Consider the following 24243-nt stretch of genomic DNA (forward strand, 5'->3'; position numbering starts at 1 on the left):
AGCATTAGGGAATTGGTCCCAAGCCTAAAAAGTACCATAATAGATACTCAGTTCCAAGTCTTGTCTCCATCTTGCCTCCTCCTTGCTCCTCTCCTCTTCACAAGTGGCTTATTGTTGGAATTTCTACTCGTTTACTAAAGCTGAGGAAGCTCCTGCTTCTAGTATCCAAAAGGAAAGTTGCAAGATGAGGTTGGAGAGACCTGGTGGGTTGAGGGGTTAGTGAAGGTCCTTGCAGGTCACTAAAAAAGAAAATTTGGATTTATATCTAAATGCAAGAGGAAACCATTGAAGGATTTTAAAACAAAGGGATGATGTGATCTGATATACCTCTTAAGACATTGACCGCTTAATGAAGAATGGATTAGAGGGAATACAAATTGAGACTAGAGATGGCTACCAATTAAGCATCACAAAATGACAAGGAGTTACTTATCAGTCAAGATTCTTGATTATAAATAAAAAATGCCAGCTGACTTAAGCAGATACAGGAAATTTTTGGTGTCTTTTTAAGTTTGCAGACTGCAAGAGGAAAGGAGAGTCAGGCTTGGAAGGAAGTTTTAGCCACACCATGAAGTCAGTCCAGTGAGGTCATCACCACTGCCAAACTGTGGACACCAGCCTGTCCCACTGCTGCCACTGACACCAGATAAGGAATCTGCTGGCTAGAGATATAACCACCTCCCTATCCTCTAGTTCCACTCCCTCTCACATATTGCTGACATCTTTAAGGCACTTACTATCCACTCTACTCACTTGAATAATTTTCTACTATCCCTACTTTTTGGGTTTAAGGTTTAAAGTTTGCATACACCTGACTGACCGTGCCTAGTTCACAGGCATATGCTGTAGATGCAAAGAATGGGTAAACAAGCATCTGGGATTTGGAGCATCTATGGTGTTAGGTGGGCTCTGCCTCTCAGCAGGACTCAGCTTGGGGAATATCCCAATGGCAGGTCTGCATGCTGGGAAGCTGAGAAAATGACACCTATCTAATACCAGCTTGGAAAACTTGCTTTTGCCTATGAGAAAAGATGTAATGTTATTACAAGCAGAGGCTTGAAAATGTACTTGGATGATTGAACGTCATGATCTTGTGTTTCCACATCACAGTGAGAAATGTGCTGGTTTGCTCACTCTTCCAAGGAGGCTGAGCCATGTGGAACAAATGCACACACCTGCAGTCTATCAGTCAACCCCAGCTGTCCTACAGATGAGAGCCTGGATGAGATCAGCAGTGGAAGTACCTGTTGTGTGCCTGAGTTTTAATGACTGATTATGCAGCAACAGTTGATCAGATACACTCGGAAAGTATTCCGAGATCCCCCCAAAAGTGACAAAAAAGGTTGGCAATTAAATGTAAGAAAGCTTTAATTATGGGAACAAAATGTTCCATAGTGTGAACAGTAAGTCTTAAAGGGACCTGTTTGTACCAAATTCTACTGTGAGGAAGTGACCATTTACACCTTCCATACGCATGGTCTTCAATTCTTATGCTTATACACTGTTTTATGGCTTACAAAAACCCTTTTTGTAAACCAGGTAACTACCATCATAGCACACTAACAGATTACTACTTGCTTTCTTATCTCAGAAGAGGAAAGGAGTCTCACCACTCTTCAGCCTATCTCTACCTGTCCAGTAAGTTTGGCAAATTTAGGCCTCCATTACCAGTATTTTTAATCATCTGGTTACCCAGGTTAGAGGCAGAATGACATCATGATTAAGAGTACAGAGTATGGATTGAGACTGGTCAAGTTCAGATCCCAGCATTGCTGTTTTAACAGCTGTTTGACCTAAGGTAAATTACTACACCATTTTGATTGATGCAGACTGAACATATTAATATATGGGAAGTGCTTTACAAAGTACCTGGGACACAGTATACTGTATTTAAGTAATAATACAAAGGTCAGCAGGCTAACAAACTTTAATTACCTGCCTATAGCAATTTCGCTAGAAATGACCATGAAAATAAACTAAGAAGAATGTGCATTTCAGGTAACTTCAGGGCAAGTGTGGAGACTAGAGTTATTTTAATATAACACCATCTGCAAGTGGAGATGATCACTCCAATACCTAGTTACTCACTTCGATTTATCTGCCAGGAATACACAATTTATCTATTTAGAACACCAATAACAACAAAAAAGAATACAACTGAGTCCAAAAGAACTCTTAATTATATATGTAGCAAGGTTAAAACAAAATCTTTATAAACTGAGTTGTACCAGCCTTTTACTCTTTTCATTTGCGTTTATTTAAACACAGTTCTCAAAACATTTGAGTGAAATTGGGCCTCCTTTGGTAAGCAAAGGACCTGAAAATAATATTTAAAAAATGAACAGGCAAAGTCTTCAGTTCATCCACAACAGGTGTAGTGTTCCCTTCTCTCTTTCTCAAACCCTAAAGCACCCAGTTTTTCCATATAATGTAAAAGCTAGAAGAACAAGAGTACATTTGTGGTGGAATGTATTGTCACTTGCTGATAACTAGTTGAAATACCATTATCCCCTTGTAACAGCTTTAAGAAATAGCCTTTTAAAGGCATTCATTGTGTAACTCTTATCTTATTCCCTGCTATATATATAACACAGATTATATAAACGCCGACAAATTCACATTTATATTAAGCATTAGCTGTATTGAAAGATCTTTAGGCCTAATACTAGCAGTATAGAGTTACAGAGCATAATTTTTATCACTTAATTGCAGGTATATTAAGTATGGTTATGTTTTATGGACTGGAGGAAAACGGGCATTTTTGTCTTGAATTTACTACTGACAGTCTATTCTGAACAGTTCTGCTAACCATTGATATGTTAGAAAGAAAAGTAAAAACCAAACTTTATTGTTGCTTTTTGCCATTTGGTAGCTCATTTTACACACAGGCTTCGATCTTCAGAATACCCTGGATTCAGTAGAAAAACCATTTAAATGAAGTTTTGTACAATAGAAACTTCTCAGCAGTCAAAATTTAGACTGTAAAAAAATACATGCAAAACATACTTTTCTGAAAACACTTAACTTTGAACAAAGCACCGAACTACACAAATGCAGAATGAAAACAGCATTTCAACTCCACCAAAAGTAGTCATCATAAAAGGTGTAAAAGTCACCTAACTTCACTAGGCACTGTTCACTTTTTAAACAGGAGACAATAAAAAATATTGTCCACAAACAATATCCCAACTCTAGGGTAGGTTTCAGAAAGTCTTCAACTTCATGCTTTAATAGCGACCTAGGAAGAAAAGAAATAAATATTCTTCAATACTCAAGTGTGTACTTTTAATGTTGAGCATTTTAAACTACTCTGCCATCAGGAAATTCCTATGTACCAGATTCTCTCCTGTGAAAATAGAGGAAAACCTTCACATAAAGATTTCACTAAGACGACCAATGTTAAACAAATAGCTGGGAGTATATAGCTGAAAGCTAAGGTTTTAAGTCACTCAAATGTTTCCAAGCTGTACAAACATTAACAAGGACTCCTAAAAAGAAAAGCTACAAATGATGACAGAACATAAGCAACAACAGTAAGATCCAAGGGTTGTTTTCCTATACTTCCTTAAACCAAAAGTTGGAGAGAAATACAGATAAAACTAATTGAATTAACCCATTATCTGCTGTTTGGTAAGTCACAGCAAGCCATGCTATTACAACATATAAACAATCATGTAAGTCAATAAAAACTTACGAGGTGAGTATGATCGAGATCTGGAACGTGATCTGTATCCTCCACGACTATAGTAGGGAGAAGGTGACCGTCTTCTGTAAACAAATGTCAACACCATCTAAGACTACCGAGATTATATATGATCCCTTTGTCACTTTCCAAAACTAAAAGACCCTCACTGACCTTGAAAAATACTGCATTAGTCACAGGATTTCAAGGTCTGTTTTAGTCCTGAGAATGAAGCACACTATCAGGCCCAGTACCAAATAACCCCTCAAACTATCAGAGGTTGAATACTCCTTGCTATATTTGATCCACTGATCATCTGCTAATTAACATTATACTTAACAGAATTTAAAATGGCTTAGAGAAGGAGAAAAAAAAAACTTTACCACTAATTATACCCTATGAGCACCCAAAACAAAATTTCATTCATAGTGCTTCAAAGTGATTTAGTTCTGTGTAAGAAAGATCAACTTGAATACTCACTTACTATTCTGAAATACTTATAAAAAGCTAATAAAACTATCAGGAATAATACTTAGTTTTGCCATATCTCATGTTAAGGTACAAAATGGTACCACTGAGTAAATGACCTAGTGTAAGCGCAATTAATTTCTATGAACACACAAATTAAGCCATGTACACATTGTCATTTGGCTTCAGTTACAGTATATTCATAAACTTCATGCAATCCAATTCTGTGTAATGCCAACTATAATTTACCAAAATACTAATAACGAAGATGTCTTTATGTGAGCCATTCTACTATTGTACAGATTTTAAATCTTCTCCTGGCATACCTGTATATCTGATCCCTGTCTTGAGCAGCTCTCCATCCTCCTCCTCCTCCACCTCCTCCTCTGTGAAGGCAGAAAAGCAACATATATTCATTTAAAAATTTTTTGAAAGTACACACAATTCATGCAATAAAATTAAAACTCGCAGAAGTGAAAGCTAGCTGCTTTTGCCACCTCTTTACAAATTGGCATAGAGCTCTCCCTGGTGGTTAAAATGAATATCATTAAAAGTAAATGCTCATGAATTAAAATATTAAGACCCTAATCTTTGCAGCTTCCAAAAATCAATCCCTTAAGTGTCACTCAGTACAGAAATGCCAGTTTTAAGAAAGTTTCTTTTTGTCAGTATTAAATGTCAGGACTGTCAACTTCTTAAAACATTACTGAATAGTGTGCAAAAGACGACATCCACACCTCAACACCACACTAAAATAAGGTGTCAAGGATTAACTGTTGTGGTCAATACTTTACACAATTTACATTTTGACAAGCAAGGAAGGGTCTGAATTACCTGCTGTTGCTAATAAAATAGAGAACTTTACTTCATTTTTGCCTTTCAAAGTATTCCCAGTGTCATGAACATTTCCCTGCCAAACCCCAAAATATATATCAATATTTTTGGTAATAAACTTCTTACCATTGTTTCACTAATTATTGTCCTTAAATAATTACTTCTTTGATTCTTCCAAGAATCAATTTCCCCTGCCCTTCAGTGCACGATTCCTTAGATACGAAAAATTGCTTTATAAAGCAATGACATTCAAAACACAGCTTATGAAACTCACTTTAAAAACAAAAAAGGGGGAAAAAACTGAAGTATGGTCTATAATTGTTTTCACTGTCATGTTCTGAAACCAAGGATTTCAGTTGGTTTACAACTTGGTGTTTAAAAAATATACATACAAAGATAAATTAAGAAGACACATAATCATAAAATCTAGTTTAGGGGCTTCCCTGGCAGTCGGTGGTTAAGACTCCGTGCTGCCAATGCAAGGGACTCGGGTTCGATCCCTGGTGAGGGAACTAAGATGCCGCATGGTGTGGCCAAAACAAACTAGTGTAAACTCTGGGCCTGGATCTTAGTATTAAAGGTAATGACTTGTATCAAAGACTAAAACTCAGGTATGTATATAGTGCTGCCTTAAATTATGTTGCAACTGATTCAGGAGAAGACCTGGCGTGACCTTCAACTTTTTGGCAACTTAAACTTAGTATTATGCTTAACTTACCTGTATGACCTGCTGTAATAGTCCCGATCATCATAGCCTCGATCATAACCCCTGTCGTAGTAATCTCGACGGCGTGAGCTGCCACTATGAACAACAGTAAGTAAGATTTGTACGAACTTTAAAAATCTTACCTATAGTAACGGTTAAGTTTCCAGCATGGGAAAAATGGTCTGGTGAAAATCAATTACCCAGCAAAGCCAAATCTATGGCATTTATTTACGATAAAAATGGGATGTGATCTATTAAATGATACCAATCAAAATGTGTGGTACCGACAGAATGTTTCCACTGAATATACTGTATTGACTTTGAGTTTTAGCCAGTTTGAAATGCCAGATCCCCCCCACCCCTAACTACGTGTAGTTCTTGGAGGAACTGAACAAACTGAATTGTCAGTATTTTTAACAACCTTGAAAATAAACTTACTAGGTAGGTCTCCCCATGTAAATTCCTGGTGTTGGGGTATGTGGTCTCTTTGTTATAGAGAAATCAACTCTGATCCTACGTCCATCAAGCTCCATTCCATTGGCACGCTCTTTCGCCTTCAAAAGATATGTAAGTTGTTATATACACCCTGGACAAAGCCCCAAATTATCCAACAGCTATAAACAGGGTCCAACTGGATGTTTCAGCTAGGCCAGAACATTATGCCTGACAGCTTATTAATAGGCTTTTCCGCCTATTAAATCTTTATTTATAAAAGCTAGCCCAGAAAAGCTTACCCAAAAAAACCACAAAAGCCAATTTAACCCATGAAATATTTTATCTAACACAGTGCTTGTAGCTCTAAAGCAGTACATAGCTGTCAACCTATGACCCATGAGCTAAGAATTTAAATGGGTGAGGGGAAAGAAAATCAATAGTATTTCATCATAAATGGAATTCAAAATCAGTGACCATAAATGTTTTAACGAAAGATAGCTCCACTCATTAATTTGCATATTACATGGCTACTTTTACATTACTTTGACAGGGTTGAAAAGGTGTCATTAAGATCTTATGGTGGGCTTCCCTGGTGGCGCAGTGGTTGAGAGTCTGCCTGCCGATGCAGGGCACACGGGTTCGTGCCCCGGTCTGGGAAGATCCCACATGCCGCAGAGCGGCTGGACCCGTGAGCCACGGCCGCTGAGCCTGCGTGTCCGGAGCCTGTGCTCCGCAATGGGAGAGGCCACGACAGTGAGAGGCCCGCGTACCATCTTATGGTGCACAAAGCCCAAAATATTTACTGTCTAATCCTTTACAGAAGTTTATGGCTCCCTGCTATGGAAGCAAAAGGTTGGGATGAAGAAAGCTTGAATTACATATAGTTCTTTTATCTAGAACACAGACTAAATAAAACAGTATGTACTTAAGGAAAAAATATCCCAAAGACATAGCAGTTTGTTCACAATTTAAAGAAACACCCCTCCACCTAAATAGAATTTAAACGTCTAATTCCAAGTATGCTATTTTCTAGTTTGATCGTTTCTGCCTCAAGACAGTTTCTGGCACTACTGATTCAGATACAAAATATGCTATCTTTCAGAAAGTGAACTCTGGTCCTGTAGCAAAAAAAGAAAGAAAAAAAAAATTTAGGGAAACCAGGAAGCCTATACGGTTCAATTATTACCAAAATGAAGTGAATGAGATCTTAAAGAATCTATTAAATCTCTTAAATTATAATTACTTGCATTCAGCTTTCAATTCTTCCTTTAGTAGATCAGCTTTTTATTTTAAAATCTATAGTTTTTAAAAATTAGTATAATCTTGACAAAGTTATATATACATATAAAAGAAAATGTATAACCATATAATCTCATTTAGAACTCAGTTACTCATCTCAACATTGACCTCAGATGGCTTGTCATTTAAGTTTCTCAACTTTTCCTTATACTGTATGTATCTAAAGTCCAGATTTCTTAAATGTGGCCTAGATTCTCACACTGAATTTTTATTTTAGTCTACATAATAAAAAAAATTTAATTTGGCAGTCCAGTGGTTAGGACTCAGTGCTTTCACTGCCATGGCCTGGGTTCAATCCCTGGTCGGGGAACTAAGATCCCGTAAGCCATGCAGCACAGCCCCCCAAAAAATTACTTCCTATATTTTGCCTCAAGTCAACTTAACTCTAAATATAAAATCACTTGCTAGTATACATTCAAAACCAGTTCCTTTCTCCTGAGTCAGAGTCATAGCTTTATCACTTTTTAATGTTCTTCTCCATTTTAGAAAGTAATTTGGGGGGGACTTTGCTGGTGGCGCAGTGGTTTAGAATCCCCCTGCCAATGCAGGGGACACGGGTTTGATCCCTGGTCCAGGAAGATCTCACATGCCACGGAGCAACTAGCCCATGCGCCACAACTACTGAAGCCCGCGCACCTAGAGCCCGTGCTCTGCCAACAAGAGAAGCCACTGCGATAAGAAGCCTGTACACCACAACAAAGAGTAGCCCCTGCTCGACTCAACTAGAGAAAGCCTGTGCCTAGCAACAAAGACCCAATGCAGCCAAAATTTTTTTTAAAGAAAGGAATTTGGGGGCTTCCCTTGGTGGTGCAGTGGTTAATAATCTGCCTGCCTATACAGGGGACACGGGTTCAAGCCCTGGTCCACGAAGATCGCACATGCTGCACAGTAACTAAGCCTGTGCACCACAACTACTGAAGTCCACATGCCTAGAGCCCATGTTCTGCAACAAGAGAAGCCACCGGGATGAGAAGCCTGCACACCACAACAAAGAGTAGCCCCCGCATGCCACAACTAGAGAAAGCCCGCACACAGCAACGAAGACCCAACGCAGCCAAAAATAAATAAAATTTAAAAAGTAATTTGATATAAACAGTGATTAAATATTCCAAATGAGTATTAATATTCTTATACTTTAGAAATATCTGTATCTAGACACATACCACACCTGGAAACAGTTGACTATGTTGGGATTTACTTCAAATGTGGTAGAGAGGACTGAGTTGGAATATAGAACCAAACTGTCATACTTTTCTGTTACTGTACAAATATTTGAAAATGCCCACATTAGGTTTTTTAAAAAATTCAATATTGATCAGTGTATGTTCCCAGATGAATGCATTTCCTTTAGCTCAAGCTATATATAGTTACTAAAGCAAAAACTGTCCTTATCCCAGTAAAAATAGTTAAAAATAGGACTGGTATTTTTACAAACATACAAGACTTTTACTTACTTCCTTGGCATCATCTACATTTTCAAAATATACAAAGGCAAATCCTCTTGAACGTCTAGACTGCTGGTCATATACAATAGACACATCAGCAATTGGGCCATATTTAGAGAACACTTCTCTTAGATCTCTTTCTGTAGTGTATAAGCTCAATCCAAATACTCCAAGACAACAGTTGGGATCAGGATTTGCCTAGAAATAGAAAAATGGATTTTCAACTTTAAAACGTGTCATAAATCAAAGTTAAAAAAAAAAAGAAACTATGCATAAATTAGCCAAAAATGTCACACTAACCCTAAAAGATAATAAACAACGAAATAAAATGCTATTCTAAAATTAATATTACAGCAACACCATAAGCATGTTTAAGAACATGTAAAAAAGACCGCAAAAGGGGTAAGTTCAACTTAGTAAGTGGACGGGAAACAGCAGCTCATACTAGTGAAAAGCACATGACATTTTTTTGGGGGGGGAGATTGGAGGGCAATTTGCCCAAAGGATTCACCTTCTAGGGCTTTATTCTAAGAAATGGCCACATACTCAACAATATGCACACATATTGATAATCAGAATAGCACTGTCTCTATAAGCCAGAGGGGGGGAAAACAGCATACTGTTAAAATGTTATGATATACCACTCACGCAATAGGAGGCTCTAAATTGCCAAAAAGATATAGAAGAGCATGTTCAGCCCGATTTTATTTCTATAGAAACATTGTATACATTAAGTTTATATATATATATACACATACACACACACATAAATGTAACCAAAGATGAGTACCAAACTGTATTTAACAGGTATTAATAAGTAGCTTGCAATTATTACCGTAAGGAAAATAATAAACCAAATGTCGCTGACACTCCAGTAGCCGTAATGAATTTGCCTAAAGGTTTCATTTACGTCATACATACATTTACTGCAGTCAAATTCCATCGCACTTTCAAAAACAAACACTCCCTTTACATCTACTTGCATTACATTATACAATGAAACCACAATATGAACACACTAAATGCCATCTCATTTGGAACTTCTTGTGGAAGATAAAAAAGCCTTAATACCTGAAAGAAACTTGCTTAAAAGTAAATGGGAGGGCTTCCCTGGTGGCGCAGTAGTTAAGAAGCCACCTGCCAATGCAGGGGACACGGGTTCGAGCCCTAGTCTGGGAAGATCCCACATGCCGCGGAGCAACTAGGCCCCTGAGCCACAACTACTGAGCCTGCGCGTCTGGAGCCTGTGCCCCGTAACGAGAGGCTGCAACAGTGAAAGGCCCGCGCACCGCCATGAAGAGTGGCCCCCACTTACCGCAACTAGAGAAAGCCCTCGCACAGAAACAAAGACCCAACACAGCCAAGAATTTAAAAAAAAAAAAAAAAGTAAATGAGAAAATCAGGACAGCATTCTGTAAAGTGTATTAAAACAAACCCAGAAAACGTAAATTAACATTAGTATGAAACATACAGACCTATGATCTAGCGTACAATAGTAATAATAGTAATGTATAATGGAGATTTTTTTAATCTGATGTGCTGTTAATATGACAATACCTTGTTAATGTGACAATATCTTAAATGTGATCAACAGCACAAATATAGACAATTACATGGGTGGTATCTTTTAAAAAGAGACAATCTCGAAACACTAAAAAGGCACTACAGGTAACTCATGCTAAAGCTCCACTGTCAAATAATATCAGTTCTAACATCAAACAAAAGAAAAAAAGGGAACATATTATGTATTATTATAAAGCGGCTTTAAACAGTCCACTGCTTTAAAAACATTTTTTTCATCTTACCCGATTCCCAACATGACGCCTGCGAGTAGACATGGGAGAATGACTGTGGCTATGCCGTCTTCGATAATCTCTACTGTAAGATCTGCTACGGGATCTTCTATGGGAGCGGGACCGAGATCGTGACCTTGTATAATGCCTTCGAGAACTTCTTCTGGATCTAGACCTGAAAGACAAAGGCTTCAAGGTTATGACTAAATAACTAACAGTAAGATATGGCTTTCAATACTCTATTCTAGAGTTAAACTACAAAAGTTGGAACACACAATTCAGGCATATAGCAGGATCGATACTCTTCTTCTGTATATAGTCACTTCTACTCTGCTAGGAAGAGTTCCAAAAAACCACTACCAGCTAAAGTTCCCTTCCATCATATCTTAAAATAATTTAGAGATTAAACTTAACACAATTATCTTTCTAAAACCATAAAACATGCATTTCATACTAGCTTGATTTGCACCCACCTTTACCCCTCAGAATACCACCCTCTATTTTTCTGCTTCTTGCATTATGCCCACTATTCACTTAAGATAAAATCACCATCACAGTTTTCTCCAGCAGTATTTTAAAACCAGTTGCTCTTAACTACAGTGATTATATGAACTATCATTTAAACCAAGGAGGATATACATTGTAAGAGAGAAAGGGGGCGCTGTTAATTATGCCTGACAATCGGCATAAACTGGGGCTGACCTGGGCAAACCAAGATGTATAGCTTACTCTTGACGAACATTTAAAAAAAAAAAAATAGCGCTGCATTAAGGTGTTTTTGTTTTATACATACATTTGTCATACTAGACTATACCTATTTATCAAGAATTGCAGTTACTGAAAGCCAATATTCTGCAGTCTATTTGCCATACTAATAAGCAGTTCACTTAAAACTCATAGTGAATCCTCACAATTCTGAAGAACTGGTACTATTACTAATTCGCCTTTTATAGATAAGGAAGCTAAGACTGAAAAAGGTTAAGTAATCTGCCCAAGCCAGAAAAAAATAGAGGTAAGATTTGAACCCTAACTCCAAAAACCCAGGCTCTTAACCACTTAGTCTTCTATCTCCCAGATCTTAACGACTAACTTCATTTCTAGTACCAATATTAAATAAGCCAACAAATGAACTGACCCTCTCTATCTTCCTAGTTTACAAAAGCACACACCAATTTGAAAGCTAAGAGTAACAAGAAAATCCCAAGACAGTCTTTCTTACCTAGATTCAGATCTGGACCTGGACTTTGATCTGGAACGCCTGGAATCTTCCTTGGAGCGAGACCTTGCAGGGGTATGCCTTGCAGATTTCCCAGATCCATGAGCACTTCCACTTCTGGAAGCAGAACGGGATTCCTACACGTAGATGTCAAAAGTTTAATTTGTATACTTTCTGGGCAACTTAAAAACAAATAAGCTGTGGTGAGATAAATGGTGAGGGAAAGCAATCCCCTTCCAAGATAAGAAAACATAGGTAAGGGCAGGAACTGAATATACCTGGTATAATAGTTACGTTGCTCCAATTGACATAAGCCAATTAACTTGAACTTCCACCTTTTTTTAGGGAGCAGGGGTAAGAGTTAACTGACCCCACTCTTCAGAAATGGGTGCCAAAGCCAAGCAGTTAAGGGAACTGCCCAAGGATTGTTTTGGGAATGTTACTCCATAAAGACTAGGGTGAGAAAGAACCTTATTAACTATGACACCTATACCTCACACCTATTTCAACCAAGTTGCCATCAACCAAAAAAACCCTATGAAATTAATTAAAACTTACTGTATATTCAAGTTTTATTTACTGCTGAGTGGGAAAAAAGACAAGGACGGTAACTGTTTCAAGTCCCAGAGAAAGGTAGAAACCTAGTGGAAAGGAAGGACCAGCTTGAAGGACACTAGATCTGTAGAGCCTGTCCACCTAACCATGGTAGGAAGCCCTTAAAAAGCTCAAAGCAACCAGATGGAGCTATAGCAGAGAGGCAGTGAATTAACTGCAGAGGTAAGAATTAAGAGGGTACCAGAGATCTTACTCAGCTAAGTGTAGATGGGCCAGTGCCAACTGATGGGGAACTGAGAATAAGCAGTTAGAAAAGTTACATAAAGGACATATTAAAACCAAAACAGTTTAGATCATGGGTTCCTTATCTAGGTTTAGGAAGGGAAGTTCAGGAAATCTAGGTATATACTGTATACCCAAGCTTTCCCCTATCATAACTGGAACTAGCTGGTAGGTAGGTAATACAAAAAAGATTTCTAAAAGAAACTAGCAAAGAAATGGGTAATCAGGATAACTAGTTCATCAGTGAACCAAAGGCATATAATTAGTGGAAAAAGCAAACATGTATAGAAAGAACTGGACCTAGGGAAAGGTTCTGCCAAGACACCAAAACAGAAATAGTGGAATGGACAAGAGAATCCACTCAGTCTGATAGCTAACCAAGGTATCATCAAACCAAGACAACCTTTATTCCAGGTTATCCATCTTCAGCAAATTAAAAGGCATTAGTCTAATGAACTTCCTGCCCAACACAGGATAAACAGCCAGACTCAAAAGGAATCAACATTACAGGTAAGTCACTGTAGGGATAAGAATCAATGTTGAAGCTGCATAGAAGTTATCACAAGAGACCTCCCTGTGTGGTAGACCCTCAGAATAAATACACTGGCCATTCTTCAAAGGACAGAAGATACGAAATTCTTTTAAATCACAGCCCAAAACATTTTAGAATGTTCTGTGACTTAAGAACATAATGGAGAAAATTTGGAAGATCCTTCCTATGATGCAACACAGAAGAGACAAATTAAAGCTTAAAGTTTAGAACAGGGAACATAAGAGTTAACTCAGTGGGCAAAAGGAGTTCTGGTCTCTACACCCAAAACAACTCTAGAAACTTTACAGTAAGATTTCAGTCATTATGAAACATGGTGTAAAGTGACATGAAACATGACAGCCCCCTCTCCTTCCTGCCACAAGTTAGTAAAGAGATTCAAAGATGGTCCCTAATTATTAGTGAAAACAGCTGCTTTTACCATCAAGGAGTGGTTAGAAGTGGTTTGGGGACCCCAACCAACAATCCCTTGGCTTTCTCTGGCAAATATTCTGAAGAGACATTTTAAAGCACAATCCACCTCCTCCTCCTCGAACAAAGAAGTTCTCAAATTGGGGATGCACTTTCTGCCATCATTTCAACAGGCAAAAGCTAATCTAGAAGAGAAGGAAGAAACAGGGACCTAAAAGCTATTTACTAAATACCTTTGTTTACTCCAATGCTAGAAAGATTACTTCATAGAATGATTATGACTTTTAATGAAAACCAACAAAAACAATTTGCTCTGGCAGGAAGAGAATATGGGTGCCTCACAATAAGAGTTAAAAGATTACCAATAAAGTAACTGTAGTTAACAGAAATCAGTTTACGGATCTGAAAAAGGAAGGAAGAGTAGAAAAAGTCAAGATCCTCTTTTAAGCCTCTCGCTTCAGTAAACAGAAAAGCCTTATTCCAAGCTGAGATGCTTTACCAGTCTGTCCACCAAGAGGGAAAAGAAAGTACTTCTAGCCTCAGAATAAACCTTAATGAGGTTTTCCCATGAAATTCTAGCAGATCAAGGGTCAAAGATACAGTATTTGTGAAATTATCGTAAGACTTTTCACTCAACTTCTACAACTAATTGGCTACATGCAGATGCATTTTGTGAGTAATCACTTCTCAGACCAGGAATAGGAGAAACCACCAGAATGCTAAGATTTTTTCCATTCTGTACTGACACTTGTTAGGCTAACACAGAAAACAATGCCTCTAACCTCCTACCTTTCTTGTCAGGGGTAGTCTTAAAGTTAAACCTTTTTGCAGTTACATTGGCCATTAGCTGGTTTGTAACTATGTGCAAGGATATTTAGCCTGTCTAGAAGAAATGACACCTAAATTAGCCAAATCTAAAAGCATAAAGTTAGCTTTAAACCTTGGTCCATGGTCAAATCTGTAAAACCAGCTGGAAAAGCCCCTACACGCAAGGAAAATTCTAAGTCCACTTTCAGGGCTGTCAGAACAATAAATGTCAACACATTAAAATCCAAAAGAAGCACTACTCTGAATATCAGTATCTCAAGGAAAAGGGTCATATACTTAAAGTTAGCATGAATAACAAAGCCAAAATTCCCTGAAAACTGCTCAGGGAATCAAGTTCTTATAGACTGGGTCTTAATCATATACTAATATACAATCTATACGGAACGCATCAGAGAAAAACAAACTCAGCCTTCCAACAAAATACCAACCAGTGTCTACCTATTCTGAGAATGGCAATATCTTAGAAAAACTTTCTGAAAGAAATGAAAGAAGTGGGAAAAACCATCCAATCACTAGGTTTCTCATACATTTTAAAAACTAGATGCACTAAATTACATTTTGAACAGTGGCTCTTAGAGGTATGCAGTAAACGTACCTAGCACTTAAAAACACATCCCTAACTAGCGCTTATTTTAGTAGGTCTGGAGTTGGGCGTATTTCTTAAAAACACCATAGGTGTTTATGATGCTTAGTTAAGTCTCACTAATTTAATCAATTTCAAGCTTTATACTTCTTACCTATCTGATTTTTTTCCCCCAACAAAGTCATTTTCCTGAAACCTTGTTTTTTGTCATCTTCTCTGCCCCCACCTGCCCCCTGGCATTAATCAGCCCTCCTGAGGACATGTACCTTACACCTACACCTGCCCCAGGATAAGAGGCCTGTCTCCCCTATAGTCTCCAGACAAGGGGTAGAGGGATGCACTCTCATACTCAAAGATGCTTTGGCCAGGGCAGGAGAGGAACCTGAATGGATGAGATGCTCCACTAGCATCAATGTTTATTTCTGCTTTACATCTTTCCAGCTTGTGCCATATAATCGAATTCCAAACTGCTTCTTCCCCTTAGATGACTAACAGGTCTTTTCTCTTTTGGACCCCAAGGACCTTTCAGATCTCCTGATAAAAGAATCCATGAGCTTAAATAGAAAAACATCCATTCACATCACTTGCCTCAGCTCTCTGCCTAAACTGTAATTTAGAATGCAAAATCAACATTACCAATTTAATGTTATTAGTTTACATGTGCCAAGTTTTACAAAGCAATAATCGGGACAAATACTGGAAACTATTGCCTATAAATGGAAGTTAAGTTTTTTCTGCTTGCAAGATACAGAAATATTACAAAAACCACAAATCTGACACTAACAGGCCCTAAAATCTCAGAAAATGGATTCCTCTAGAATGTCATTTAGACCACTTTTTCCAAAAGCTGTAAAGTCTGACAACTCTCAAAGTTTTTTAGGCTATCTTCATTTCGGGGACAAGTGATAGCCTTGGCTTTCCCAATAGGGTAGAAGCCATCTGTTGGTTGGCTACTACTGGGCATTATTTTGACACATGCATTTGTCCCATCCAACTGAAAGTAACAAGACTGCACCATTTTTTTCTATTCAGCTAAAACACAACACACAGAAGGGAAAATGACAGAACTTTGGCGTCTATTTTCCCAGTAAGTGGAGGGAGTAGAGAACCAGAATAAAGCTACTTTATGATCTATATCTCTCACATTTTAACGGTTAAGTGTTAATAACAGAAAATGAGAAAAGGGAAAAAAGCACCTACTACTATTTTTGCCACTTTTCAGTTAGATATCCTGTTCACTTATGTGACCCACCTCATTCTAAGGGAAGCCCCCTATAACTTTTTAGCAGTAACCCTAGCAGTAACCCCAGTCATTGAGCTGGAATAAGAATTAAACAGGAAGAATTAAGAATCATCTTGTGAATTTAGCACACATGCATCTTAAAGTTAGGCCCTAAATGGTCATAGCTTTCCACTACTGCCATCTAGAAAGAAATTAATGTTTTCATAAACGCCAAAAGGAATTATCCTGTCCAATTCTTTGCTTGGATTTTCGGGGTTTGGTTCCATAACCAATCTGGTGACATTCTTTAGGAAAACTCTGACAAACTTAAGAAAACATTCTACTATATATTGCTCTGTACTGAATAGGGGTCTGTGCATTAAGAGTCCAGGGGGGTGGCAAAGACAGACCACCAACTCCAACTCTGGAGGTACTCACTCATGCCCCAGGACCAGCAAAGTTAGAGATGAAAAATCCAGGAGACAACATGAAGCTGGCTGTTACCCAAACTGAAGAGCTCATTCCTGCCTCCTATTTGACTACAAAGGGTTATTATTATTTTTTAAAGTTGCATTTCAATCATTTGACTAAGAAGTTAAAATTAGAATTACCTAATTTAAACGTTTCCCCTGGAAGGCACTTCTTTTCCCTGTATATATTTCTTCTATTAAACAAATAATGCATGCATGTTTAGCAAAATATACAGGGACACATAAACAGACTAGTAATTACTTAGCGTAGTGCTTTCTGATTCCAGATTACTTCTTATCTTAACTTCATTTTTATTTCTTTTCTTCATTCTTCCGTTTCAAATTCTGACTTCTTTCATCTTCCCCACTTCACACAAATTGCTCAATATTCTACAAGTGGGACTTCTGGTCTGATAATTAGCATGCATTCTTTCTTTTATTTTTTCAAATTTCAGCTTCACTTATTCCTGAGCTTCAAATACTCATTTATAAAACTTGTCAAATGACGACTTCCGCATTTTCCTTCTTCAACATTAACCTTAATAGAAAAAGAACAGGATGAAGAATATTTTAAAACTCCAGGATAAAATCCAGTGCCAAAACTGAAACTAGAAAAAAAAAAAAATCCCTCTTGTTGTTTTGGATTTTTAGAAAAGCTAGAATACGCAGCTCAAAAAACTGAAACTAGTTTCCTGCTGGCTCTAAAATATATAATCAATCTCTTTTGTCTACTCCAAGTAGATTTATCATGCTTAAGCTGAATGTGAAGTGCACGACTGAACATTTACTGTTCAACTGACATTTTAAGAACTGTAATTACATTTCACACTTCTTATCGTATTCATCAATAGAAAGTATGTTCAGTGTCAAAAGCACATCTCTAGTCAAAAAGTGACACGTAAATACAAAGTGCAAGAAAGGAAAGCACGGACAATTCATTTGCACAATGATGACAAGGCTGAGGGTTGAAGAGGTTTACAAATTGTGACTAAGGGCAAGATATGTATTTAACGTCACACATTTTTTTAACTGCAAAAGTAGCTCTGTAAAAAAACAATTAGGGAATTTGAAAATTTGGACTATAGTGTTCAACCCACCGCTGGAAAGCTGCTCTAGTGAGATTTTATAATATGAATGGCCCAACTTACTAAATTTAGAACTAAAATCATTAAAAAGATCAAGTCAACCAACTACTACATGCGAGTAGCTATGAAGAAAGCAGAACAAACTTGAATCCAACAGTGGTGTTTTCAAAGAATTTTTGGTGAAATCTCCCCCCTCAATGAACAAAGTATTAAAATCTTCTGCAGTCCAAAGGAGCAATTCTACTTTGAAAGGTGGCAATATTGGGAGAAAGTTACAGCTCACCTCCTGAAATTATTAAAAAGACTCGATATCACCTAACAGATCAATAAAGTATAATAGTGTCTACTGAACACCTTAATCAAAATAACTGCCCTCATAAAACATCCTAGTTTCCCTGAACTTCACCTTATGATCTTTCACTGTTAACAATTTCCTCTCCTAGTTTTTCTGAAAATAAAACTTTCTGGGGGGGGGGGAACCAGAGAGAGAGTGAGAGATGAGTCTTTATACCTATCTGATCAAAAAGACAACCATAACCTTCAGTCTAGTTTTTCAATGTTAATTATTGCTTATTTAATCCAGGAAAAAATTTAAATAACTTTTTATTTAAGGGAGTCACAGTAATTCATTTTAATATCCATCACTAAAATGTAATGGGAAATGTTTACTGCCAGCACAAATGTAATCGTGGAATCAGAATGCCCAAGCAGGTTTCCTCTTAAGGCCTCCTAAAGTTTAAATACAGGGCTTAGGTGCAGAAGATGCTAGAAGAGGCCAAAGCTCTAGATACCACAAGTTTTCAATATGGACGCCTTCCTGCTATTTCATTACTCCTTCCCAACATTCTCCCTTCTTCCATATTTGAAGAACAAAGCACACTGCTAGATAATATAAATACTAGGTTCATTCAAACCTCAGCTAAGTTCAAGTGGCCACTTCATAAAACCAGAAGAACTACTGGGCTAATGTTATATACATATGGTTAAGAGATCCTACTTACAAATAAGCAGAAATTTGTCCCATAACCAACACAATTTTTGTTAAAATAATTCTAGGGACTACAGCTGGAATTTATGTAACATTAAAAACGTGCAAACTCATTAGGTTGATCGACAAGGTAGTATTTTAAAAACTAGGAGGAGATAAAGAAAAACTCATTGAATCTGCTATAAAGATCAATGCTCATATCAACGTACGGACTATACTATTTCTTTCTGCAGCTAAACTCTACCGGAAGGTTGGTTGGATAGAAAAATCCTCAAAGACTGAAAATTTCTGAAAAAACTGTCATCTGACATGCCTAAATGAGCTCTAAGCCCAAGCTTTTAAAAGGATCTCTTGCAAATACATACAGACTCTGAATTTACATTCATAAAACATTCAAGCGCAAGTATGTTTTACTGTTTCAGAAGACTACTTTTTAATCTAATATCTACGCAAAAAAAAACAAACAAAAAACAACCCCAAAAGGGTCCTCATCCATGCTGTCATATTCAGCAATCTTGTTGATAAAAATCAGAATGTAACCTCCAAAACCCAATTCAAAGCAAAGATTTTGGGGGAATTTGAAGACTAATTTGCTATAATGAAGAACTCCCCAACCCCAGCTTAAAAACAAGCCTGACCCCCCCTCCCCCCAAAAAACTAAATTGGGTGAACACTTAAAATTCCCAATCACATCACTGTAGGTCATAGGAAAATAATACAATTATGAGTAAAACACTGATCAACATAACACGCAATGCTAAGGCTCAAAAGATATACATACTGTAGCATTGTCCTCTTGGGCAAAATGTCAACAACTATGCAAGTATTAATATTTACCAGGCTTTGGATTTTACTGGAGATAAGGAATGGGAAAAAGCTGTACAAGGCAAATTCCATTTAACACACCTCTCATCTTCTGAATTCCTGTTCAATCTTTTCACAAAACCAGTAGTACTTACCTTATAAACACTTGTAATTTCAGTATGAACATCCCACCTTCTAGTTCCAGGCCATATCCGTAACATTAAATCATTCTTAGTTAAGACCAAGAAAAATATTCTTCAACCTGGTTTCAAGAGACTTGTGCCTAACCAGACTCACACTGAAACAAAACTATTTCCTCCCACCAACATTAATTTAATCCTCTAGGAAGAAAGAGATTGATATTTTAGTTTTGAAAATTTGGATTTAGAGTTAGAAGCTAAAAACAATTCAAAAAGACAACCCAAGATTAAGCAGAAGAGGAAATAAACTGCAGAATCTGAAAGGCAGTTTGATGGGATAGTATCCAGATGCTATTCATCTCTACAAAGAATAAGACTAAAGATAATATACCTATATTGTATACACATTACTTCTACAAAAATAGGCAACACTATCAAGAGTAGTTATTGCAATCTTGATAGCAGACAAATTAAAATGATTTGGTCCATACAAATAGCGTTTCCTTAGTTTCTGGTTTCTCTAGTTAAAGACCCATTTATACAAGCTAAAGAAATTAGTTAGGAGGGTTGAACATTAAACCAGTGCCAAGAACAAACAAACGTCACCACACCCTAAAGAGTGTGACCATAATTGGGCCTTACAAGATTTATTTACCACCCCCCTCTCACCATTACCATGCACCTCTAAACTTGGCTACATGACTCTATCATGTTCTTATTCTCCCAAATTGTGACATGACATATCTGCTAAAAGCACCTCTCTTTTTCCCAAAGGTGCTTTGCAAAAAACGTGACCAATTTTGGGAAATGACTGGAAAAAACTAGAACTTTGAAATGAATATCTTACTTTAACATGGATTTGGCCAGATCAGGGAAGTCAGCTCTAATTAGCAACAGGTTTTAATTTAAATCTATCAACCCTGACATGAAAAATCCCAGATACAGGTAAAAGGTAGATTCTGCCATAACTGAAAGTGTGAAACGAACCACAAAAATTCAGGAACGCACCCTAGCTGCACATTTAAAACAAGACAAAGGAACATAAGGAACCACGACTGTCAATATTCACGCAATAAAGTAAACACACTATCAACAAGCAAGTCGAGGATAATTTATTGCTCGCACCCCACCCCAGTCTGTATAGGAATCGAACTTATAATAGTCTAGAGCGGCGGGGCTGGTGGCTATGGTGGGGCAGGAGGTGGTTCCAGCTGATAAGATTTTAGTGATTACATTAACATTAGCTGATTAGACTAGTATTAGTGATTTACATCAACAATTTGTAATGTCTGAAAACTCAGAGAGGAATGAAAGTTAATTTTTCAGGCTCCAGATAAGCTATTCATAGCAGGCCATGTCCAAGATGGAATGCAACGGTTTTCCCACTGTTTTCAGGCACTTCCAAAAGGAAGTTTCTAGCCAATCAGACCTGAGTGCTCTACCTAGTGTTTTTAATGGCATTATATTTAAATCATCCCACTGAGCTTTATGGTTTTGCCACGCATTCTTTGGGAGTCCCAAACGTATTTGTTTTAGGTATAGGCTAACCACTTCAGGTTCCAATAAACCGACTGGAAAGCAATCTACATACAAAACAAACGCCAAAGAAAACAATGCGGAAGTACTCCACAACGTCAGAGTTCAGAAAAACTCTTCCAAGAAGTCAAGACTCTATGTAAGACAAAATATCAATTTTTAACATGTACCTTTAAATTTTTTTATTACTTTGTCTCCTTCCATAAGAATTTATTGAATCACCATTCTATGTAACGGGATTGTGATATAACTAGGATGTATATTCTACTAACAGAAAGTATCAATTCAAAAACTTGATTAATGGGATGACAATGTCTCTTGAGATGTCTCAAACCAGGACCTAATTCTTGAAGTTGTTTCCTCCCTTACTTAAAAAAATACCCTAACTTTCCTTTGGGGAATTTTTCATCTTCTCAAGCACACCATCACAAGTAACTTACTCAGGTTTATTCAACTGAGAGCTCTAGTCAGAGACCAGTCATTTTGTAGTCTCAAAACAATGCAAAAGTATCCTATAATTGTTTTGTTTAATAGCTGAAGACTAAAATTATCATTTGCTTTCCAGTCCGAACACTGACGCCTAGTTTCGACAGTATATTCAACCGGCAGAAACCATAACCCACAGCTTTAACAACTTGTGAACTTGATCCAAGCTTTCTCACCCTAAGAGCGAGCTTAAAAAATAATCACACACACACTGGTGACAGTGGCAATCAATCGTCTTACGGAAAAACATATAAAGCCAATACTCATCTGCACAGGTAAAGGCGGGGCCTGATTAGTTCAAGGCAAATTAATCAGTCTTGGCTCCAAAGTTACACAGTAAATTCACTAAGACTCCAAGAGCTAAGGAGTTTCTCTATAAAAACGCCCTTCTAATGAACCAACTAAAATTTGTTTCATGAGTTTGAGAAGATATTTAAGTAGATTTACCTGACAATTACAGATAAACTGTAAAAACACCCAACTTAATCCCATCAAGTAAAAAAAAAAAAAAGTCAAGTTCCATGGTGCTTTTTATTACCCTTCTAACAAACCTCCAAATATGCAAGATTCTGGCAAGACTGACATTTCTGCATCTTAGTACTCATGAACCCGCAACCAAGCTTTACATCATGCTTTCTTAGCCCGGGAACTTCCTTATTTCTGCAGTTTATCCAACCCTCACCAAACTCCACATTTTGGAGTGGAAACTTTAAAAAGTGCACCAACACAACGTGTGCTTCGCAGAGTAGGAATGCCTCAAAACAAAGAAAACAACGGCGCCGTAAATTGCTGCCCGCCAATTTCTCCACCATCTCGCAGAAAAAAATCTACTCCCTCAAACAAGAAAATCTCAGCGAACCCGTGGTCTACTCTGGATACCGAAAACGATTTTGGGTTTGAAAGCCCTTTCGGTATCAAAGAAAAGCACTCCATTTAGGCCGAACACAAAGCTGGCGCGCAACCCCCTCAAACTAACCGGTCCAGAACTTAGTCTACCTCAGACTAGTTTCCCCATTTTAAAAGAGGCCCCAAGAACACCGTAGATTCCCATTCTTTCGGGGCCCAGAATACGATCCTGTCTTAACCTAAATTCTGAGAAAAAAAATCCCAAAGAACGCTGCCTTTCTGCCCGCCCCGTCCCCCGCGGCCTGGAGGTTGTCGCGCGGCTCCTCCGCCATTTTGTGCCTCTGGCAGCGCGCCCAGTCCGCCAGCCCAAGATGGCTGCGGCGAGGCTTCACAGGAGAGCAACGGCGAAACGAGATACCGCTCCCCTCCCCCACCACGGAGGGGACGCAGCGGCCATTTTTAATTCCCCCCCACCCCCATAACGGAAAAAACCGCCGTTTCGAGTAAAGGGCCACCTAAACCCGCCGGCGGCCTCCTTCACGGATAAAGACACTATCCACTAGGGCTTTTAAACCTCTGACTCCCATCCCTCCCGGTCTCAGACTTCGGAGTCGAAATCGCCCCAGTCTCCCGGTCCGAGGCCGACGGGCCTGGAAAGAGATGCAAGAAGCTGGGACCACACAGCCGCCCCCTGCACCACCGCTACGTACCCGCTCGCCGTAGTTCTGCTCGCCGCTGTCGCTCATGACTTCTAGCTGCTCTCGCCGCCCGACGTGCTTCAATCGAAGCTGCCAACCTCTTGCGCCTTCTACCTAGAGGCTCAGCCGCAGCTCCGCAGCACGCACTGGTTCCCGAGCCGCTGAGACGAGAAACGCTCCGCACCGCCTCCGCTCGGGCTCTAAGTCTCCCGGATGTGACGCGGCACTCTTTAACCAGGCCCCACCCCCTCCCAGAAGGCGCGCTTTCTTGGCTCCGCCCCTCCGCGCTCGGCTTTCCCTTTACAGCAGTGGCGCGTCCCGAGCTGTACGTGACGTAAACCCCGCCCCTCGCGCCGCGCTAACCCCGTCTCCGGGTCTTTTTGAGGCGGGAAAGAAAGCGCGCCAGTGGCCTCAGTGGTGGTCGCCACGGGGCGTCGTGATGTCACCGGCCACGCCTGACTCTCTTCTGGAACTTTCTGGGAAGCTGTCGTGGAGCGTGGGGGAAGGGAGGGAGGAGAGGCCCGCCGTTTCTCCCATCCTTCTCTCCGTTCTTCCGCTTTATTCGTTTCTCTTTTTTTGTGTCTTGATTTGGTTGGAGAGGGAGGAGGTCCGTATATTGGGTTCCGTGCTTTCCTTTGGTTTTCTGTAGTTTCAGTTGTGGATCTTTCCTACCTGAAAACCCTTCATTTGAGCATCTGTTAAATACCAAAGCACTTTACCAGATCTTGATGTACTGAAATCAGCCACAATCTCTCATCTGAAGTTAGTGGTCTAATAAGGGAGAACTGTTAAACATACACTTGAAAACTAAGATTTTGCGTTAGACAGATGTACAGCTATAGCCGTGTCACAAGGAGTGAAGATTAATTATGCCATCACTC

The 24243-nt window shown here is 38.7% G+C and overlaps 1 protein-coding gene across 2 annotated transcripts; it reads right to left on the minus strand.

Annotated features, from left to right (window-relative positions):
- Nucleotides 1–2817: 2817 nt before the first annotated feature.
- Nucleotides 2818–23559, minus strand: TRA2B (transformer 2 beta homolog). Of its 2 annotated transcripts, XR_014296756.1 has the most exons (10): nt 23375–23559; nt 11882–12015; nt 10675–10837; nt 8879–9067; nt 6129–6244; nt 5703–5786; nt 4477–4536; nt 3857–3904; nt 3695–3768; nt 2818–3238 (listed from the first exon to the last, which is right to left on the minus strand). XR_014296756.1 is itself a non-coding variant. In XM_082654561.1 (9 exons), exons 1-9 carry the CDS (start codon nt 23408–23410, stop codon nt 3228–3230), a joined length of 867 nt encoding a protein of 288 aa, XP_082510687.1. In that variant the 5' UTR covers nt 23411–23559; the 3' UTR covers nt 2818–3227. The 2 variants fall into 2 exon arrangements, 1 of the variants encoding a protein (XP_082510687.1); XM_082654561.1 differs by lacking the exon at nt 3857–3904.
- Between the last annotated feature and the right edge of the window lie 684 nt (nt 23560–24243).

This window comes from Grampus griseus (assembly GCF_964374135.1).
Source record: "Grampus griseus genome assembly, chromosome: 5".
Classification (NCBI taxonomy): domain Eukaryota; kingdom Metazoa; phylum Chordata; class Mammalia; order Artiodactyla; family Delphinidae; genus Grampus; species Grampus griseus.

Bases quoted from the DNA above. Each gene is read 5' to 3' on its own strand.
- TRA2B (XM_082654561.1), bottom strand. From the start codon at position 23,410: ATGAGCGACAGCGGCGAGCAGAACTACGGCGAGCGG. The intron at 12,016-23,374 runs GTACGTAGCGGT...ATCTACGTGTAG, and splicing joins AGCAGAACTACGGCGAGCGG to GAATCCCGTTCTGCTTCCAG. The intron at 4,537-5,702 runs GTAAGTTAAGCA...CTGCCTTCACAG, and splicing joins TATTACAGCAGGTCATACAG to AGGAGGAGGTGGAGGAGGAG.